Source organism: Aplysia californica, unplaced genomic scaffold, assembly GCF_000002075.1.
Source record: "Aplysia californica isolate F4 #8 unplaced genomic scaffold, AplCal3.0 scaffold01807, whole genome shotgun sequence".
Lineage (NCBI taxonomy): Eukaryota > Metazoa > Mollusca > Gastropoda > Aplysiida > Aplysiidae > Aplysia > Aplysia californica.
This window is the reverse complement of record NW_004799077.1, coordinates 7,911-28,322: the sequence shown is the minus strand read 5'-3', so window position 1 is coordinate 28,322 and position 20,412 is coordinate 7,911. Positions and strand designations below refer to the sequence as shown.

At 40.1% G+C, this 20,412-nt stretch overlaps 1 protein-coding gene across 3 annotated transcripts; it reads right to left on the bottom strand.

The window, feature by feature from the left end:
- Positions 1–2,414: 2,414 nt before the first annotated feature.
- On the bottom strand, positions 2,415–19,928 carry LOC101853523 (CBP80/20-dependent translation initiation factor). Of its 3 annotated transcripts, none has more exons than XM_005113273.3 (9): positions 19,460–19,928; positions 11,251–11,390; positions 10,074–10,165; positions 8,101–8,235; positions 7,486–7,610; positions 6,980–7,077; positions 5,485–5,643; positions 4,386–4,477; positions 2,415–3,066 (listed from the first exon to the last, which is right to left on the bottom strand). In XM_005113273.3, the coding sequence occupies exons 2-9, from the start codon at positions 11,347–11,349 to the stop codon at positions 2,931–2,933; spliced, it is 936 nt and encodes a 311-aa protein (XP_005113330.1). In that variant the 5' UTR covers positions 11,350–11,390; positions 19,460–19,928; the 3' UTR covers positions 2,415–2,930. The 3 variants fall into 3 exon arrangements, with proteins under 3 accessions (XP_005113330.1, XP_035829599.1, XP_005113329.1); XM_035973706.1 differs by having other exon boundaries at positions 19,254–19,927; XM_005113272.3 differs by having other exon boundaries at positions 19,450–19,927.
- Between the last annotated feature and the right edge of the window lie 484 nt (positions 19,929–20,412).

The window sequence follows — 20,412 nt, the reverse complement described above, 5'->3', positions numbered from 1 at the left end:
TATATATGTGTGTATATATGTAGCCAATTTTGCCACAGGGCCCTTCATTTGTGACCTATATCTATCAAACGTAAGTCACAGCCAACCCAGGCTGAGAGAGATACAACATACCAACACAAAGACCAGGATACTTGATAAAACTCCATACTCAGAAATGTAAAAACTCAGGTTACTTGCAAGTGACCTAAGCCACCCAAGCACCACAAATACCAGTGGACTTCCTAAAAAGACCTGAAAATCTACATTGCATTTGCGAAAAAAGAAATTTTTTTAATAAATGACGGACGATTGACAGAACAAATAATTATAAAGTTAAACAGGAAACATATATCTAGAAAACTAATTGTTCTTCTAGAGAAAAAAACAGAAATAAGGAGGAGGGGGGGGGGGCAGAAAAATGGCATCACTGCAAAAGAACAACGATTTTCAGTTTTTTAGTTAGAGTTTTACGGCACTTATAACACTATAAGGTCTTAATCTCATAAGTGCCAAACATTAGAGTAGAGGCGTTACAAGAGAGTAACAAACACACAAAAAAATGAAAGAAAAGAACAAAGGACGTTTGGTCGGAAAGAAGGAGCAAACCACACCAGAGCACCCGCCAACCAACTGCGAACAAAGAATTTGTAGGGGGAATTCATCAAACATGCCACATCATAACGCATGAATCCAAAGACAAGGGCTTAGGGGCCATCTGTCTTAGCTCCAGGAAGAGTTTTACAGTACTTACAACACAGATAGGTCATGACAGAAACACCAGAGATTAGAGGTGTTACTGGTAGGTCACTAGGTGTATCACACAGACAAAGAAAAGGAGGAGGAGAGATACGGAAGATTCATGTCAGACACGAAAGAATCTTAATGGCCATAGATATGCTTAAAATAAAACAACAACAATAGAAAATAATTTATATATATATATATAAATTCAACATTATACAACCAACAACTCAGGGCTTCAAAACAAAAAAGTTCACAGACTTGAAATAAAACGTAACCTCACATTAAGAAAGACACCAAGAACCTATTTAGTTTCTGAAAAAAAACAAAAAACCCATCCTCCCCCAAAGAAAACAACAAACAACCCCCCCCCCCCCCCCAAAGGAAAAAAACAACCTACAAACAAACAAAAACCAATGTCTACCGCTACAGTACAAAGAGGAGTGGGTGCAGGTACTAAACAAGAGTATTAATAAACTAGTCTGTAGCATATCACCATCCTGCCTACAACTGCTGAGACTTTCAGCTAAAGCAACCCATGACCTTCATCAATGATTTATTTATAGAGGCACCAGCCATCCATGTCCAGGTCCAGGTGCTGTTTTAGCCTACCCATAACCTTTTAACTCTTTAAAAGCGGAACTATTTTCCACGTTGTCAAGGAATTTTTTTCCAGATTTCAAGAAATAAGTAAGTAATAGGGCATGCACGCAAAATGTTCATTCCATAGCTAAAACTGTATCAAAAGTGAAAGAGAAGCAACGTATATATATCTATCTAATATTTCCGAGTCAAAATAGATCTACTCGGATTCCTAAGAGTAAGAGATCGCATTAGCAGTAATATTTCATTCACTCTGCAGTCTGATTGGACGCTGAGACCGTCCACTTGAGGATCGGGCAAATTTCACTGGACACACCCATCGTCCACTCGTGATAATTGAGTAAAAAAACCAAAAAAAACCCCAAAACCCCACTTTTATCCCATTCAACAGGACGTATTTTACATTCCCTGGTACATCCCAAACATGTGGAAAACTGTGTCATTCCATGAGGTACCACCTCTGTCAGTCATATGTGTCATTCCATGAGGTACCAGCTATGTCAGTCATATGTGTCATTCCATGAGGTACCAGCTATGCCAGTCATATGTGTCATTCCATGAGGTACCAGCTATGACAGGTCATATGTGTCATTCCATGAGGTACCAGCTATGACAGGTCATATGTGTCATTCCATGAGGTACCAGCTATACCAGTCATATGGGTCCCGCCGGGGCGGAATCAGGTGCTCCTCAATATGGCACTGAAGGGGTTAACGACGACCATCATCATCAATGATTTATTTATAGAGGCACCAGTCATCCATGTCTAGGTGCTGTTTTAGCCTAAGGGTTAACGACTGCTCTAAACTCCTTATTATATAATCCCCCCCACCACCACCACCACCATCAATCCACCCATAATATACAACATGCCTAACGGCTTCCTTTCTCTGGAGGAAATCCTCTCTTCACTGCTTGGCTGCCAAAGTTTGGCGGCTTCCAAAGCTGTAGTGTCCTTGAAAACTGCAAATTTGCATTGGGGGGGGCTGCCATCAACTTTCTCTGTGAAATCCATGTAGGAATGGATTTGTCGGGTTTTTTTTTTTGGTGAACATTAAACATGCTACAGACTCTACATTTCCTCTCCTTAACTGGATATTCATTAAACACATGTCACATACACACACTAGGCATGTTATCAGTGGACATTTGTAACAGTTAACACACACACACACACACACACACACAACACGCTACACATGCTAGAGCCCAAAAGAAAAAAGAAAAAATTCCTAATTGAAAAGTAACAGTTTCTTCAATTTCATCATTTTGACAAGCACCTGATTTCACTGATGCAACACATATCGAGAAAGCGGAACGTCAATAAAAGGCAAATCAACCAAATCACACACAATGCAAAACAAACTGAGAAAAGAAAAAACAAAACATTTCTCATTCCCAAACACATCCACAAACACACACATACAAACACCAACCCCCCCTCCCTCCCAATCCCCTATAAAAGGCAATACCGTAGAGGTCGAAACCCAAAGTTCACATCGTGAGCAATGTCGCAGCACAGAACTCAACGATCTCTCTGTCGCCTCATCAACCACCACCACCCCACCCTCCTCCCCCCTCGTTTCCCCCCGACAGACAGCGCAGTATCATAAGACCAGCCCGGAGATCATGTCCACGGCCATGTCGCAGTAGAACTTGGTGGTTTCACTGTCGGCCGACTCCCAGCCGCGGGCGTAGCTCTCCAGTACTTCCAGCAGGGAACACCTCACCCGGGGCGAACTCCTTGACAGGGACACAGAGGAGGGGAGACAATTAAATTAGGTTTATTTGATTATTTTTTAAAATTTTCTTTTAAAATTTTATATTTTTTGTAAGTGTTTTACAGCGCTCGCAACTGCATACGGTCATAAGAGCACGCCGGACACATTAACCCTTTCACTACTGTGAGCTGTGTTTCAAAACTCTCCAATTCCTGCTTCAAGACCTACTTTAAGTCTTTTGTAACAATTAAAACTGAAATCTCTGCTTTCGTCTCCACTTTCTGCCCCCCCACCCCTCACCTCCTTTGTCCCCTCTTCTAGGCTCCCGACTCTTTCTGCAGCCTTTCTACTGCTACTCCTTGGCTCCTTCTACCTGTTGTCTTCAAGCCACACCCCTGGTCTTCTGGTAGGAAAGATATACACCTAGCCTTCTCGGACAAGAGTGAAAAACCTCAGAGGTCCCGTGTGCAAGTTGCACACGTTAAAGATCCCTTGGTGGTCTGAAATCGATAAGAGTAGCCTTCGGCCGCCACCTGGGCAAAATTCAAAATTTCCTACCAACTGAAAATGTTTAATGTGTGCCGCGCGCTCATATGACCTTATGCAGTTGCGAGCGCCGTAAAACACTTACCAAAAAAACAAACAACAACTAAAACCTTTTTGTCCTCAACAACGGGTGACTGCCTGGGACAACACTGAGTGCATCAGGGGGCTCCAGTGGCTAAGTGAGCAGTGAGTGCAGACTCAAGAGTAAAGTCAAGCAGGTGTCGGTGACACGGGGATCAGACGGGTGGTCACAGGTGTGTGTGTGTGTGTGTGTGTGTGTATGTGTGTGTGTGTGTGTGTGTGTGTGTGTGTGTGTGTGTGTGTGTGTGTGTGTGTGTGACACGGGGATCAGATGGGTGGTCACTGGTGTGTGTGTGTGTGTGTGTGTGTGTGTGTGTGTGTGTGTGTGTGTGTGTGTGTGTGTGTGACACGGGGATCAGACGGGTGGTCACCGGGGTGTGTCCTTGAGAAAGACACAACCACCCTAGCTTTAAAAAAAAAACCCAACAGGGCTCTGCACAATGGCGACCAGCAATAGTGTGTGTGTGTGTGTGTGTGTGTGTGTGTGTGTGTGTGTGTCTGTGTGTGTGTGTTTCTGAGTGATTGTGTGTGTGTGTGTGTCTGTATGTGTCTGAGTCTGTGTGTATGTGTGTGTGTATGTATAATTATATATTTATGTTATACATGTGTATTTGCCATTGTAAACCAATTTGCCCTTCTAGGATCAATAAGTTTAATGTAATTTATTTATTTATTTATTTATTTATTCATTTTTACACCTATCCCTCTACTCACTTGCTGTGGATGATGCAGGTTCGGATCCGGTTCATGAGCTGCCTCATTCTCTCCTCCTCGTTCTCCTCCAACAGTTTTCCCACCGACTGCAGCTGAGAGAAAAAAAACAAGACGGTAACGAAATTTATGAGAGGTATCGCTGAGCCATCAGACGTTCAACAAAATCAATCAATCAAAGTAACCCATAGTTTTCAACCCATCGGATAATGTTGATCAAATCTTCTGCTTTAGGCCCAACATCTTTGATGTCTATTTAAAAAAAGATTCCTGCATGGATTTTACCGAAAAAAACATTGATCAAAGGCACATAAAAAAGTACATGGTCAGTTTCCAAGGACACTACAGTTTTAGAAGTCACCAAACTTTGGCGGCCATTTTAACATTATTTTTACCGCTGACGTCAGGCGACCTTCACTTTCTTCAACGGCAAAGACAAGTAAACAAACATAAAGATGATACCAACAACTCCATTGGCCCTAAACTGACAAGTGCCCGATCCTATCGCACCATGATTCATATTTGAGGCGAACTGACAAAATGAGTAGCGGCTTGGATATTAGCTCTATGGATATGAACAGGTGAATGATATAGGTAGAGTTTTAACAACTTATTAGTATGAAGCAATAAAAGGCATGTCAATAACTCTTTATCTCTGGCAAGCCACCCCCAGCGTCTCACGGTCGGATCCACTGTGCTGGTGAGCTGCTGGCATCGGTTCGGGCACACTCCTTTACGACGACTTCGATATCAAATAACTTTTCTGCAGTAGCCGAAAACAGGTCTCTTTTACCGGGAGTTCATTCATTAGATGAAGAACTATCAAAATACGTTCATTTATTTTGATTTAATTAACCATCTTAGGACACTTTTGTTATTTTTAGATTTAGTATTTTTTTTTAAAAAGGGCTCCGGTGTAGTGGGTTTACAGTAATTTACACCCTCAGAGATAAAAAGTTGAGTTTGAAGAAAATGCCATCAGTTGAAAATCTATGACACCAAATTTGGTCCATATCTTCATTCAGGTATTGCGAAATGTAGCTCATTTTATCAGCACGTCTCACATATAAAAGTAAACACTCATACAAGTTTACACCCATACCTGGATGGCAAACAATTCACAGACGTCATCGTTGAGCATTTCCATGTCTCCTCCTCCTCCTCCTCCTCCCCCTTCTCCACCTTCCTCCTCCTCCTGGTCTTCTTGACCGAGAGGAAGGATGAAACAGTCGAAGATTGGGTTGACTAAAGGCTTGAATACCTATTGGAGGGTTGGAAGTGGATGAGAAAGAGACCACAGTCAGAAAAAGAATTTCAGTAAAGTCGAGCACATAGACATGAACCAGCAAATACATACATCAACACTTTATATGACCAAAAAAACATAATTAAAACTCTGAAAAAAAAAAAAAATCCTGCATCACTCCAAACACATAAAAAACCCACATTTCTACAAATAAAATAGCAAAAACACACCTCTATACTCTCATCAATACCTAGTAAAAATACACCTCATTACTGAGTTAGCAAAAACACACCTCTATACTCTCATCAAACACCTAGTAAAAATACACTTCATTACTGAGTTAGCAAAAACACCTGAATACTCCAGACACCAAAGACATTAAATAATTGAACTAATAAGAACATTCTCATTACTCCAAATGCTACAGACACAACTAGAACAAGATAAAACACACCTCAATACTCCATACCCAAAAGACATGAACTATGAGAACAAGCAAAAACATCTCTTACCTCAAACAAATACATAAAGAAATTACTAGAACAAGCAAAAACATATCTCATTACTCCAAACTTTAAAGACATGGCTGTTTGTTTTAGTAGAGGTTTCACGGCGCTCGCAACTGCATAAGGTCATATGAGCGCCAGAAGATTAGAGGTGTTACAAGAGAGTAACAAACATAAAAAAAGAAGAAGGGGAGATAAGGACGATAGATGTTTGATAGGAAAGAAGAAGCAGACCACACCAGAGCACCCGCCAACCACCCGCTAAGCCATGGCTTGAGCAAGCAAAAACATACCTTAGTATTCCAGACATAAAATATGTTACTATATATAGCAAAAACACACCTCAATAACTCCCACGAAACAGTCCATTTCTGCTCTCGCAAAAACACATCTATTATTTCATTCACAAAATATGTTACTATATATAGCAAAAACACATCTATTATTTCATTCACAAAATATGATACTATATATAGCGTAGCGAAAACACATCTATTATTTCATTCACAAAATATGTTACTATATATCGCAAAAACACATCTATTATTTCATTCACAAAATATGTTACTATATATAGCAAAAACACATCTATTATTTCATTCACAAAATATGATACTATATATAGCGTAGCGAAAACACATCTATTATTTCATTCACAAAATATGTTACTATATATCGCAAAAACACATCTATTATTTCATTCACAAAATATGTTACTATATACAGCCAGAAAACACACCTCTACAACTCCCATAAAACACAACCTATTTCTGCTCTCGCAGAAACACATCTAATAACTCCAGACACAAAAGTCGTTGCATATCGGAACTAGCTAAAAAACACACCTCGTTATTTGCTGTCCGCATCACGCCAAAGATTTCGCAGAGAAAGGCGAGGAAACCACGGAACCTCGCAGGGTCGGAGGCTATCAGCTCTTTCCTGGCTACAGGCGAGGAGTGAAATAAATTTAAAAACAGATAAGAATAAACAGGACAACTCTGTCTTTCTCTCTCTCCCTCGCTCGCTCTCTCTCTCTCTCTCTCTCTCTCTCTCTCTCTCTCCCACCCCTTATCCACTTTTCACAGATTTATAGATATAAGCTGCATGAAAAGAAGGAAAATAACAAAGTACAATAATAATAATAATAATAATAATAATAATAATAATAATGATGGTGATAACAACAATAATAACAATTTTAATAATAATGATAATAACAATGATAATAATAACATTATTACAATATTTACATCTGCTCAGCTAAAAGAGACAGTTTTCTGAATGAACTATTTTAAAACCAACACGACAAACACATGATCTAATCGTGTGTAAGCTATTTTTAGCTCCTCACCTTTATAATCGGCCTGAACCAGTGAGAGCAAGCAGTTCCTGAACTTTGTACTCCCGACCTCGATACAGGTCAACGCATCGCAGATCTCTGAGCCCCGCTTTGCCAGGCTGGAATCACTGAGACAGCTGAGAAGTAAAATAAATAAAATATATCATTAAAAAAATAATCATGATATTAAAATTAATAATATTAAAATTAATAATAGTAACAATAATAATAATAATAACAATAACAATAAAAATAACAACAATCATAAATAATAATATTACTGATAACAACAATAACAGTAATAATAATGTTTATAATCATAGTAATAACAACAACAATAATAATAATAATAATAATAATAATAATAATAATAATAACAGTAATAATAAGAGTAAGAGTAAAAATGTTATAATAATAATAGTAGAAAGCATTTGTATAACACAAAGTCCGCTCAAGAGAAAGCTCACAATCTATATTATTACCCAAGCAGACCTGAGAGCATTCTGAAACAATCTCAACTTCCGGGGAAGCGTACAGTGCAAGCTGCCCTATCAAAGGCGCTAAAACACCAAACAAACTGACAAGATCTTTCGCTGACACAACAAAGCGTGTCAAGGTCATGATTACTTGTTGTAGAGCATGGACGAGAGCGTCTTCACATCCTCCTCCGTCTTGACGAAGTGGCGTGCGCACATGAGGAACTTCTTCACGTCGTTCTGCTCACTGTAAGTCCGGGGGTCTTCGATGATGGACTTCATGTCGCTGAAACACACAGAATTAAGTTTCGTTTAGATTATACTTTTAGTTGTTGTTTTGTTTTTTTATAGTAGAGGGTTTTGCGGCGCTCGCAACTGCATAAGGTCATATGAGCGCCAAGGGGTGGGTGTCAACAGAGAAGTCTTTACAGGGAATCACACTCACTCTGCTCACCTCTCTAGCCTCAACAGCACAAAGTCTGCTTCGACTATCAAGGCAACCCGGAAATAGCAGGTCCCAAGAGAGTGACAAACATACAAAAGAAGTAGAGGAAAATGACAATAGTAAGGATTAGGAAAGAAAAAGCAGCAGTTCCCTGTTGTAGATCAGGCACAATTATGAGCGTGACATTGATGAATCAGCCCATTTACAATAATTCTGTGCATGAACGAGAAATGTCCCCCCTTTGGGAATGGCCTAAAGACACTACAGTCAGTGGCACTCCCCCGGGGGGTAATACTTTTAGTAAGAGTTTTACGGCACTTGCAACACAAAAAGGACACACCTAGGTGACCAGACACCCAGCCATCAAGTCACCGACACTTGCTTGATAATATTTGTTTAGTTTTCGTAAGAGTTTTACAGCACTTGCAAAATCAAGCAGGTCATACAAGTGCCGAAGATTGGAGGGGACACTAGAGAGAAAAAACATACCAAGAAAAGAAGGAGTGAACCGCATCAGATCACCCGCCAACCATCCACATAAAGAAAACAAGGAGGAGAGATAAAAATGAGTTATCTGACAGAAAAGTAGGAGAGTAAGTCAAATAAGAGTAACCGCCAACCACCCACAATCGGAAGCTTGTGTTTAACCCTATCCGTACGTCCAGGGGTCATTTTGTACCCCCGAGGTTGTATTCTTCACATTTTAGAATACTTCTAGTGCGAAGATCTCTTTGAAACTTTCAGTATGTCTCAAAAAATCATTTGGACAGACTGCTATGCAAAGTGTACCGATCGGCTTAACGAGTAAACTTCCTCCTGGAAAGTGGTGGCACAGAGTTCCCCACGTCGTGTAGATATGATAGTAAAACACGACGCACGGAAGGGTTAAATAATCAGTAGTGGTGGTTATTGTTGTTGAGAAAAGAGAGGCACACAATCACAAAAATGGTCATTTAGTGCTGGGGAAAGGTAAGGCAGATGGTGCTGACAGTAGGAACACACACACACACCCCTTGGCAAAGAAAGGGTTAAATTGACATGTTTTTCTCCCCCCCCCCCCCCCCCCCATCAAAACAGTTAAAGTCATTTAGGAGACAGGCTTCGACCCTCCCTCCCTGTCAGAGCCAACCAGGCTGAGAGGGATACAACGACCCAGCAGAAAAGCCGAGACGCTCAACAAAAATGCTCCCCCACATTGAAATGAAACTCAGGTCATCTGCCTGTGACAGTACAGTCGGTAACCGCTAAATTGCAGACTCTGGTGAAACAGTACGTCATTCATTCAAGAAAAATCTGAGCAGAACACGACATGTCATCTCATAATGAATCAAAATCTCCCAACAAAAACCCAGTCTGGTCACCAGAGTGGGTTGGGTAACTATGAAAATTTTGGAATCGAAGTTTCAAATCTTTGTTTTAGTAAGAGTTTATCTGAACTGGCAATACAATCAAATCATACAAGAGCCAAAGATTAGAGGTGGAACGAAAGAGTAACAAACACAAAAAAGAAGAAGAAGAGATCAGGATGATAGATGTTTTTCACAGGCAAGTGGAGCTAACCACACCAGATCACCCGCCTACCACCCATCCTCGCAACAATCTTCCGAAGCAATTTCAAAGTTGATGATGATGATAATGAAGATAACAAAGACGATGAAACAGAGGCCGGGCCAGCTTACTTCAGGGACAAGGTCGGCTGTCCAACTCCTCCACTTGCTGTTTTACTCTCTCCCTCATTGGAGTTTTGAGTAACCTCAGGAGTCGACTCATCCTGCGTAGTCATCGCCCACGAAGGAATAAAAAAGAAACGTTATAAAATAGAAAAGATTAACACCACCCATTCCACAGTGGATAGTGGATACAATATCAATATCAACATAAAACAATGTATTTGTGAAGGTTGAAAGTGGGGAGTGGGGTATTCATTTTGTATTGTTATTGAACTATTGTTAATTTATATTTTTTGTGCCTTTCACATTTGCTGGGGGTAAAATCCACACAGAAATTTGTTTCTAAATGAACATAAAAGGTATTCAGCCAAAATAAAACAAAGATTCGATGAAAAATGCCCAACTGGCGAAACAATGTCGGTTTCGTCAATTTCATTATTTTCACAAGAGCCTGATTTGACTACAACGGTAACACATTCTACCAAACTGTACAGGAGGTAATTTTTTTCTCTTTTTTAAAAGTAGTAGTAGTCGTTTAAAAAGTAGTAGTAGTCGTTTTAAAAGTAGTTTTAAAAGTAGTAGTAGTCGTTTTAAAAGTAGTAGTAGTCGTTTAAAAAGTAGTAGTAGTCGTTTTCAACGCTTCCCATTGGCACAACTTCTATCATTCAAGAGGACGGCTTCGACAATCATCAATGCCTTCAGGGTCAACCCGGGGGGAGAAAGATACAACATCCCAGTAGAAAGAAAGAACGAGTTAAAAATTCTCCACACTCCACAATCGAACTCAGGTCTTTTGCATGTGACGGCAAAGTGCCTATAGGCTACACCACAGACTCCATAAAACCAACACGTTAATCAAAGATACAACATCCATGTGACGGCAAACTGCCTATAGGCTACACCACAGACTCCATAAAACCAACACGTTAATCAACAACATGTAAGCAAAGGGAACAAACATGTAGTGACCTGCTTGTGTTTCTGTTACCTCTTTAGTTTTAGTAAGAGTTTCACAGCACTTTCAACGCAACAAGGTCATATAAGGGCCGAAGATTAACAGTAGTGCAAGAGAATAACAAACATAAAAAAGAAGGAAGAGATATGCAAGGATGAATGATAGATGCTCGATAGAAAAGACGGAGCAAACCACACACGAGCACCCGTCAACCACCCACTTCCACATTACCTCATCAACGCTGTTCCTCGCAGCCAGACCTCCAGGGGCGGAAGCCTCCGAGTCGCCTAACCCTCGCCCTCGTCCCCGCGCCCTCCCTCGACCAGCCATAGAGTGAAGGCAGTTCACAGCGCACTACACAAACTATTTGTCTGTGAAAGAAAACAGAAGACTTCTGAGATTTCAGATATTGAGATTTTTTTTCTTTAACTTTAAAGGCCTTTGGCCCATAAATCCGCACATTATATTATAATGAATAATAATGACTCAGCAAATACATAGATTGGTGCAGCACATCAGATAATAACATAATATATATATATATATATTAAAAGAAAAGAAAGTGCAACGAGAAGAAAATTGTCCCTACAAAATCTAAAAATTGTGGTTTAGGATTTAAAAAGTTTTAGCAAGAGTTTTATTGCACTTGCAACACAAATACTTCGTATAAGTGCCGAAGTGTTACAAGAGCGTAACAAACACACACAAAAGAAAGGAGGAGCAACAAGGACAAGAGATGTCTGATCAGAAAGAAGGCGCAAACCACAAGAGAGAAACTGCCCACCACCCACCACAAAATCTGTGAAATTGGGAAAAATGGAAACGAAACAGAAAGCAATACAAGAAGAGTAGAGCAAACATTAACCACTTGACTGCTAACCATGCACCCCACATGCTAAGCAAAATTCCACCATATATATATATATATATGTCGGTGGCCTAGTGGTTAGGTTAGGCTCTCGGACTCGCAACCGTAAGGTCGTGGGTTCGAATCCCGTCAGGGGCCCGACGTTGTGTCCTTGGGAAAGGCACTTTACACGAATTTTCCTCACTTCACCCAGGTGGGAATGGGTACCCGGCTATAGACAGCGAAAGATCTTGTCAGTTTGTTAGTGTTTGAGCGCTTAATCAGCTGCTTGCACTGTATGCTTCCCGGGAAGCTGAGAATGTTTCGGAATGTTCTATGGTCTGCTGGGGTAATAATATAGTGTAAAGCGCATAGAGCCTGCTGTTGAGCGGGGAATATGCGCTATACAAATGCTATTTATTATTTATTTATTTATTATTATATATATGCAAGACATCACGGGTCACAATCTTACACTTTTAGTACCGTCTGCGACTTTAGTCGCCAAGCCATAGTGTGCGCTCATAACCGCTGGCGACTGTCGCCGACACGACCAGGCACACTAAACATAAGTAAACAACGAACAGAGCCACTGAACTGAAGTAAATACCAAAAGGAAGTCACTCTATGTATGATAGCTTAATGGTCGATGAAACTCTGTGAATTTATAAAGCGTGTTTCTTGGGTATAGTAAAGGCTTTTAAATTTTTTTAAAATTCTACCATGGCTTCAGTATTCTTAACTGGTGCTGTACTTGAGGATTTTTCACCATGAGCCTTCGGTACTGTAAGTGTTAATCGACGTTTGTTGGCTTATTGCAAGAGACAAATTGGTAAAACTTTTTTATATCAATGAAGAGATGAATTCTTCCATTGACAAGACCTGCGTAGAACAAGCCATAACGATGTAAACAACCTGTAAGTTCTGAGACTGAACAAGCTTTCCGATTTTATGTGTTAGCCCTTTCCGCAAAGTGTGTGTTCGAAAGACATCGCGTTTCACTTCTTTTTATCAACTAGGCTCCGGCTGTCTATCAAACTATGCATCAATAGAAAGAGACATGAAAGAGATGGCTTTGTCTATAGACAACATCTGTAGAACAAAGCATAACGATGTGAACAGCTATAAAAATACTAAGACTGAATAATCTACAGACGTCAGCTTTGACTAGTCACTGTCTCGCACGATTCAGTCTAAAAAACATACCTCGCAGAACCCGCACTTCCCACCCAATAGTCTATGATATATAGTAGAATGACCTCATAGCTAAGACGATAAACCTGGTTGTAACATTTAATATCTCAGATCCTAAATAAATTACAGATACCACATTGAAGTGCCAACTGGCTACGAAAAAATCTGGAACTTTTCTGACCCCTGGCCTTGGAAACGCGCCTCAAAATTTAGAACTCACATTGTCTCATGGGTCTCAACTCAGAATTTTAAAAAAGGAGGAACTTTCCGGGTGATCGCCACAGAAGCCCATTTTCACGAAACACCCATTCTTATTATACTGTTGAACCCTAGAATGCTGAAACAAAAACCATCAATTTATCAAAGCAAGGTTATTTCACACCAATTTTAGGGTTTGGGAGATAATTTCAAGTAAGAGTCACGTACCAAATATTTACAATCTTGATTACGTACAGAAAGTGGTGGCGCAGGGGTCTTGTGCGACTTATTTAAATTTTCCCTTCATCATATTCGCCTGTATATATAAACTATATAAAAATGAATCTTGTTTTGAGCCTAGAACCAGAATATCGACTGTCATGATTCACATCATATATTTAGGCCTATATAATATTATTATACGAAGTGGCTAGCCCTACTTAGATCTAGGTTTGGCCCTATCGACTCAAGCCTGTTAAGTACACAGGTCTCATTAGATCTAGATCTAGTAATTATTCAGGTTCAAATACATGCAAGTCAGTAAGGCACCTTTTGGTTTTATCTCAAATACAAATACTTTAGGCATTGCAAACTAAAAATTTCAATTACAATTGAGCCATCAAGCTAAATAATAATGAGATCAAATTTACTGTCACCAATCCAATGAAACGCTAACACTTAGGCGCCTAAGTTCCATAACACGCTTACAAGTTATAATGACCGTTCCCGTGCACCAACGCACAATTTACTTTGCAGAGAGCTGTAGTAGTAATCAAAATTCTAAACATTAAACATTTGCTTCCAGTTTCAGTTTTTTTGTCCTCTGGTGTTGCGTCCAGCCCTCCCCCTATCCCCGAGTGCGTCTTTTTTTAAAAGATCAATAATCTCCCCCCCACTGAATTGAGTCCTGTACTTCGCAGCGCTCAGAACGCGCGCAGGTTCATTGGACGGCCGGTCACAATGGCGAGCCCGATAAGACGCTTGTATAACTTTCTTTTCTTATTTTTTGTTGCCCCCACAAGTGACGACACAGTGACAAATATTGACTTATTTTCATGGCGACACCACGTTTGTAATGCCGAACCTGCATGTCACAATAAATGTTGCGTTATAATCAGACAATTACTGACAAATATCTGGGTGGAAACGAAAGCGAAAGTAGATCTTGATTTTCCAGTCGAGCCTTGGTGATACAATTCCGCTTGCCATGCAGCCAAAGCCGCCAGTTCGCGTGAAACGTACTCTCAGGGCCGAATTAATATCACAATCGCGACCGGCAGATATTAACTGAAAGACGTTAATGGATTTGGTTTTCAAATATTCAAGATCTTTTATGCATTTTCCCCGGTCTCGGCGATTTTTAAAAAACGGAGTGCTTATTGGCCCGCAGGGGCATATAAAATTTCCCCTAGAACATTTATTATTTGACCACAAAATTGTGAGTTATCCCCCCCCCCCCCCCCAATCCACAAATGATAAAAATGAAAATACAACAGCATTAAATATCAGATAAATTATTCTATATTATAATTATACACTTATCTAAGGCTTAAGTTAATATTATATTTTACACCAGTGACATGACATTTTAAGTTTTCAGTTAGAATGACAGTAAGTCAATTTCTACTATATAATATTAAGGAAGTATAGATCTAGAATGACTCCCAAACCAACAAGATCCCAAAAGACAACAAAAACTCACTTGTGTTATTAAGGATACAGAATGCTAATAGTAATAGCCGTATTTATTATTTATTATAAATCTTAATAATCAAAAACTATTAAAGAATACTACACAGTGTGATCAAGACACCAAGACAGCATAGAGGTCAAAATAATTATATAACAATAACCATACTTAGATCGAGGTTTGGCCCTATCGATTCAAGCCTGTTAAGTACACAGGTCTCATTAGATCTAGATCTAGTAATTATTCAGGTTCAAATACATGCAAGTCAGTAAGGCACCTTTTGGTTTTGTCTGAAATACAAATACTTTAGGCATTGCAAACTAAAAATTTCATTTACAATTCAGCCATCAATATTAAGTACGGCTAGCCTGACAGTCTAACCGTCCGTATCTTAGGCCCAATTAACATGAGAAAACAGGAGGTTGAAAATACATGCACTGTCATTTAGGCACCTGGTTTCGTCTCAAATACAAATACTTTAGGTACCGCACACTAAAAATGTATAATGTACTTACAATTCAGTAGGCCTATTTTTTGTAAATGGCCAGTCTAGCCATCATATTAAGAATAAGTACGGCTAGACTGCGAGTCTAGCCGTACTTAAGTACGGCTAGCCTCTTCCTTCAAGAATCTGGAATAACGGGTTTGGTGTGTATGAAGCTTCTTCTCTCTCTCTCTCTCTCTCTTGCCCTTTTTAACTCTCAGTGGAGCACAGGCTATCAACAACATTTCTCCAGCAGAGCCTGTCCTTGGCATCCTTTTCTAGCTGTTTCCATGATGTCCCCGCTTTTTCAATTTCCGCTTGTACCGCTCGCCTTCATGTCATCTTTATGGAGCTTCTTAATTGTTTTATTTCATGTTTGTTCTGTCTCGTTTCAGAGGTCTAAAATGAGAATGTCGAATTGTGTTGATTAAAACCAAAACTTCTTTGGTCATTATTCTTTCTTTGTCATTCATTCTCACAACAGAGTTTTTCCGAAAAATGTTTAATTGACACCTGAGACAACCCCTACATTAACCTATTTCTCTACTGAAGTGACTATTCGGACTCGAGTCAGAATAGACAAAAACTATATTCGGACTCCGAATTGAGTCCAGCATGGCGTCCGTTCCGACTTCTGACCGTCGTTCCTAGATATTTCCAGCATTTATTAATTTTTTTTCGATTATATATTTTTAACAATCAAGACGTGAGCTTTAATATCCAGTTACTAGATCTATCTAAACTGCCCTCCCTGCATTATTAGTATGAAGAGTGAACAGAACAACCAAGTTGAGTTGACCTCGCCGGAGGCAAAGTTAATTATAATGTCAACCAATGAGATTGCGCGTAGAGATCACGTACTCTCTGCTTGCGAGGGAAGAGGCCACAGCAGTCCATTTTGCGCGGTGTAATAAAAAAAATAAAATTTAATTACAGAAAAACTATAAAACACAGCCAAATGAAATTAATTATGTGGAAAGACAAATGGTGGTGGAAGTAATGATGACGCTATGGTGGTGGTGGAAAGACCCTGAGTTGTCCGTTACCGTGTACTTAGACACTGACATACGTGGACAATGAAAGTGCAATCTTTTGACTTTTGACATAATTACACCGAAGTGTATACAGACCCGGTAACCGGGAACAAAGTCACGAAGTATACAGACCCGGTAGGGGAACTCTTTTGTGATTTTGGGAAGTTTCAGCGCCCAGACCCGGTAGAAATTGTGTGTGTGTGTGTGTGTGTGTGTGTGTTTGTGTGTGTGTGTGTGTGTGTGTGTGAGAGAGAGAGAGAGAGAGAGAGAGAGAGAGAGAGAGAGAGAGAGAGAGAGGTGCTAGCAATATATATGACATGCCCCAGTTGGCAGGAGGGAAGGAAAGAAAGATAGAGTGGGAAATAGGTGGGGAGAAAGAAAGACAGAGACAAACTATGAAAAAGAGAAGGCGAGCGATACACAGAGGATAGAGAGAGAGAGAGAGAGAGAGATAGAGAGAGAGAGAGGCAGAGAAATAGAGACTAGAGAGGGTTATGCTCGATTGAAATTATATGACATTGTTCTTTTCTTCAAATTGCGATTCCTCCAACTCCAAAACGGAGGAAAAACGATTGTTCATCGAAAAAACATCCGCAATCTTCATTTAGATCTAGATCTAGGCTAGCCGCGAAACTAGAAAGATTTTTCTGTCTGCCTAGATCTAGATCTAGACCTAGGCCATAGATCTAAAAGAACCTAGGTCTACCCTGAGCCAAGAGGGCGTTGAAACTCTCCGAAAGAGTTCCCCTACCGGGTCTGTATACTTTGTGACTTTGTTCCCGGTTACCGGGTCTGTATACACTCCCTAATTACACAGTCCCAGTAGGTAATTCTAGTTCTGATTCTGGTTTTACGTAAAATCCGCGACAACAGTATTATGTACCCTCCTTACACTCACATAAAAGTCACCTGGAAGTTGAGTCCGAATAAATAAAACCCATTATATTCGGAATAGATAAAAAATCTATTTGGACTTTCATTTAGTCCGAATAGAGCTGGCCTTTCTCTACACTTTACTACGGGCCTACTAACACTTTCAAAATTACTGAGACTAGTGTGACTACATGACATTATCAGTCATTCCTCATTAGTTGAGTAGTCTGAATTTTATTAGTTGAGTCAGTGAATAGAGTAGGAAGTTAGTTACTTACATCCATCAGTAGTAGCTAACTTTCTAAACTAGTCAGTGATTTTGTAGTTTCGTTCGTAAAAGTCCAAAGCTGAACGCCAGAGACTCTGAATTGCCAGGTAATCGTTGAGGAGTGAACTAAGCGTGAGACTGGAAGGAAATAATGTGACCAAAGCCAGAAAATCAAAATTGAAGCAAAGAATGGCGCTTTTTTGGCAGTTCCCATCCCCTAATTATTATTCGTCGGTTTGGGCCCCAAGGCCTAGAGTCAAGAGTGGGGGGTTTCAGGGAGGGTTGGGGGGGTTCAGGGGGGGGGGCACTGCCCCCCTGAATAGCATTATTATAATTTGATATTTTGCAGTTAGAACAGGTTGCATCCCCGTTCTTTGTGTTGCCTATTTGGTCATCAAGATTTCCAGATTTCTTCTCTGAATGTAAACAAATGGATCGTGGACTTAAACGAACAGAACTACAAGTACAAGATCAACAACTAGATCTAGAATCTAGAATCTAGATCTAACTAGTCGGTAAATTTTTAATTTCACTCCCGCACACAGATGCACTGTTTCAGGGGTCAAACTGCTGTACTGTTTGCTGCAGATCACACATAAAGCCACTAAAACTGTCGCAAATCAATTATTTTCAAGACAATTTCAAATCTAACTGTAAAATATCAAATTATGGGTGTAAAAACAGGGGGGCATGCCCCCCTGTAACCCCCCAGATTTTCTTTTACCCCAGTGGGGCAGGCCCCCCTGGAACCCCCCGATTGGTCCACCAAAGCATGTCTATCTCGGTTAAAAACAATCAAATATTTCAAAAACCATTAATTTGCGACGGAAATGAAGTTGATATTCTCGTGTTCAGCGCATCAATATTTAGTAGAAAATAGACAACTGGTAGCTGAGTGTGAGACGGGAGGGAAAGTAAAAAAATACCAACTAGTCTAGTCAGCCATGCATGCCAGGTAGGGCAAACAAAGGCCACCTCTATTCTCACCCGGAGTGAGAATAGTGCAGGCGAGTCTTGTGGCTATTCTCACCCGGTGCGCCTTCACCAAATTTTGCGTTCACCCTAAACCACAGAATTCTACACTGTGATAACAGAAAAATTGTAGAATTCTGTGCCGTGAACAAACGTTCCATTACAATTGTAGCCTACTAAAAGCGTACAATTTTGTCTGTGGGCAGTGGAGAGAGAGAGAGAAAGAGAGAGAGGAGTAGCGCGAGAATTTCCGGGCAAAACAAAATGGCGACCCGCGTAGTTCGGCTCGATTCGAAAAGTTAAATAGCCGTAGCATCTTTGTAGACAACCAAATTTATTTACTTTTGTGTTTTAACATCATTTTTTAACTTTGTTTTGGTCAATTTGATTGTCCACACCGATAGACAGTATTCAGAAAGAGACGGAGAGAGAGAGAAGAGGGGAGGAGTTGATCTTGCGAGAACTTCCGGGCGGGTGAGAATAGCCACTTTCACAAACAATATTAACTAAAAACAGATCAATATCGATGTAGATCTAGATCTAGATATAGATCTATATCTATATCTAGATCTAGTTCAGCAGTGGAGTTTTATCAAATGCATTGCTCTCCAGCCATGGGCAACAGATGTTGCAGCATACTGCACTACACTGGTACCACAGTCACAAGGACTTACCAGTGACTCAGGAGTGTTTTGGGTGAGTGTGAGTGATGGAGAGTGCAGCAGTTGGCTCTCAACGATTGAGTAGATCTAGATTCTAGTTTACGTAAACAATATTCTCTCTATTTTAACAGGTATTGTCGATGTCATTCTAAAATGTTTTTAATGAGCCCTGAATTTTCCAAGGATAGAAACTAGGGGTATTACGTACTACAAATTACCACAACAGCACAAATACAGGTAACTGAAATGAAATCAATGACGGTCTTTCTTCTATTCTGCAGGACGCAACCATCGGCGCCGGATATTGGTTCGGGATTCGTATCTTTTTGACTAACTTCCACATTTTTATGGACTAGGTAAATGTCAGTATAGTTTTGGTTGCGTATACAAATATAAATACAGGAATTTTTTTATAATTTTTGTTCAATAATAATTATAATAATCAAGGCGATAAATACATTATTTTTACATTTCTTAAAACAGTTTAAAATTCGAACCAAAACCGACAGTACTCTTTGTTGTTGTAAATAACGCAGGGGAAAGAACTCATGAATTTACAAGTATACAATAATAAACGTGGTAGTGTGCCCTGCTCTGCGCTTTTATTGAAAACCATAGACTTGAAAGCCCGTGCACTCTGCCTGGTGTAATTCCCAAAAAATAATCGTGTTTCTAAGTTCACTTTCACTTTACTTTCTTTTATTAAAGAAAGGCGTCGGTGGCCTAGTGGTTAGGCTCTCGGACTCGCAACCGTAAGGTCGTGGGTTCAAATCCTGTCAGGGACCCGACGTTGTGTCCTTGGGAAAGGCACTTTACACGATTTTTCCCCACTTCACCCAGTCGGGAATGGGTACTCGGCTATAGACAGCGAAAGATCTTGTCAGTTTGTTTGTGTTTGAGCGCTTAATCAGCTGCTTGCACTGTATGCTTCCTGGGAAGCTGAGAATGTTTCGGAGTGTTCTATGGTCTGCTGGGGTAATAATATAGTGTAAAGCGCATAGAGCCTGCTGTTGAGCGGGGATATGCGCTATACAAATGCTATTTATTATTTATTATTAGTAGTATTATTAGTTGTGTTTTTTTTACGGGTTGTGGCTTTCAAAGGGTACGGTTTGTCTAAATACTCAAGCGCGCTCACACACACACACACACACACACACACACACACACA

Excerpts from the sequence above, each read along its gene's own strand:
- LOC101853523 (XM_005113273.3), bottom strand. The coding sequence starts at position 11,349 with ATGGCTGGTCGAGGGAGGGCGCGGGGACGAGGGCGAGGGTTAGGCGAC. Across the intron at positions 7,611-8,100 it reads TCGTCCATGCTCTACAACAA|CTGTCTCAGTGATTCCAGCC; the intron begins GTAATCATGACC and ends TTTACTTCTCAG. Across the intron at positions 3,067-4,385 it reads ACCTGCATCATCCACAGCAA|GAGTTCGCCCCGGGTGAGGT; the intron begins GTGAGTAGAGGG and ends GTCCCTGTCAAG.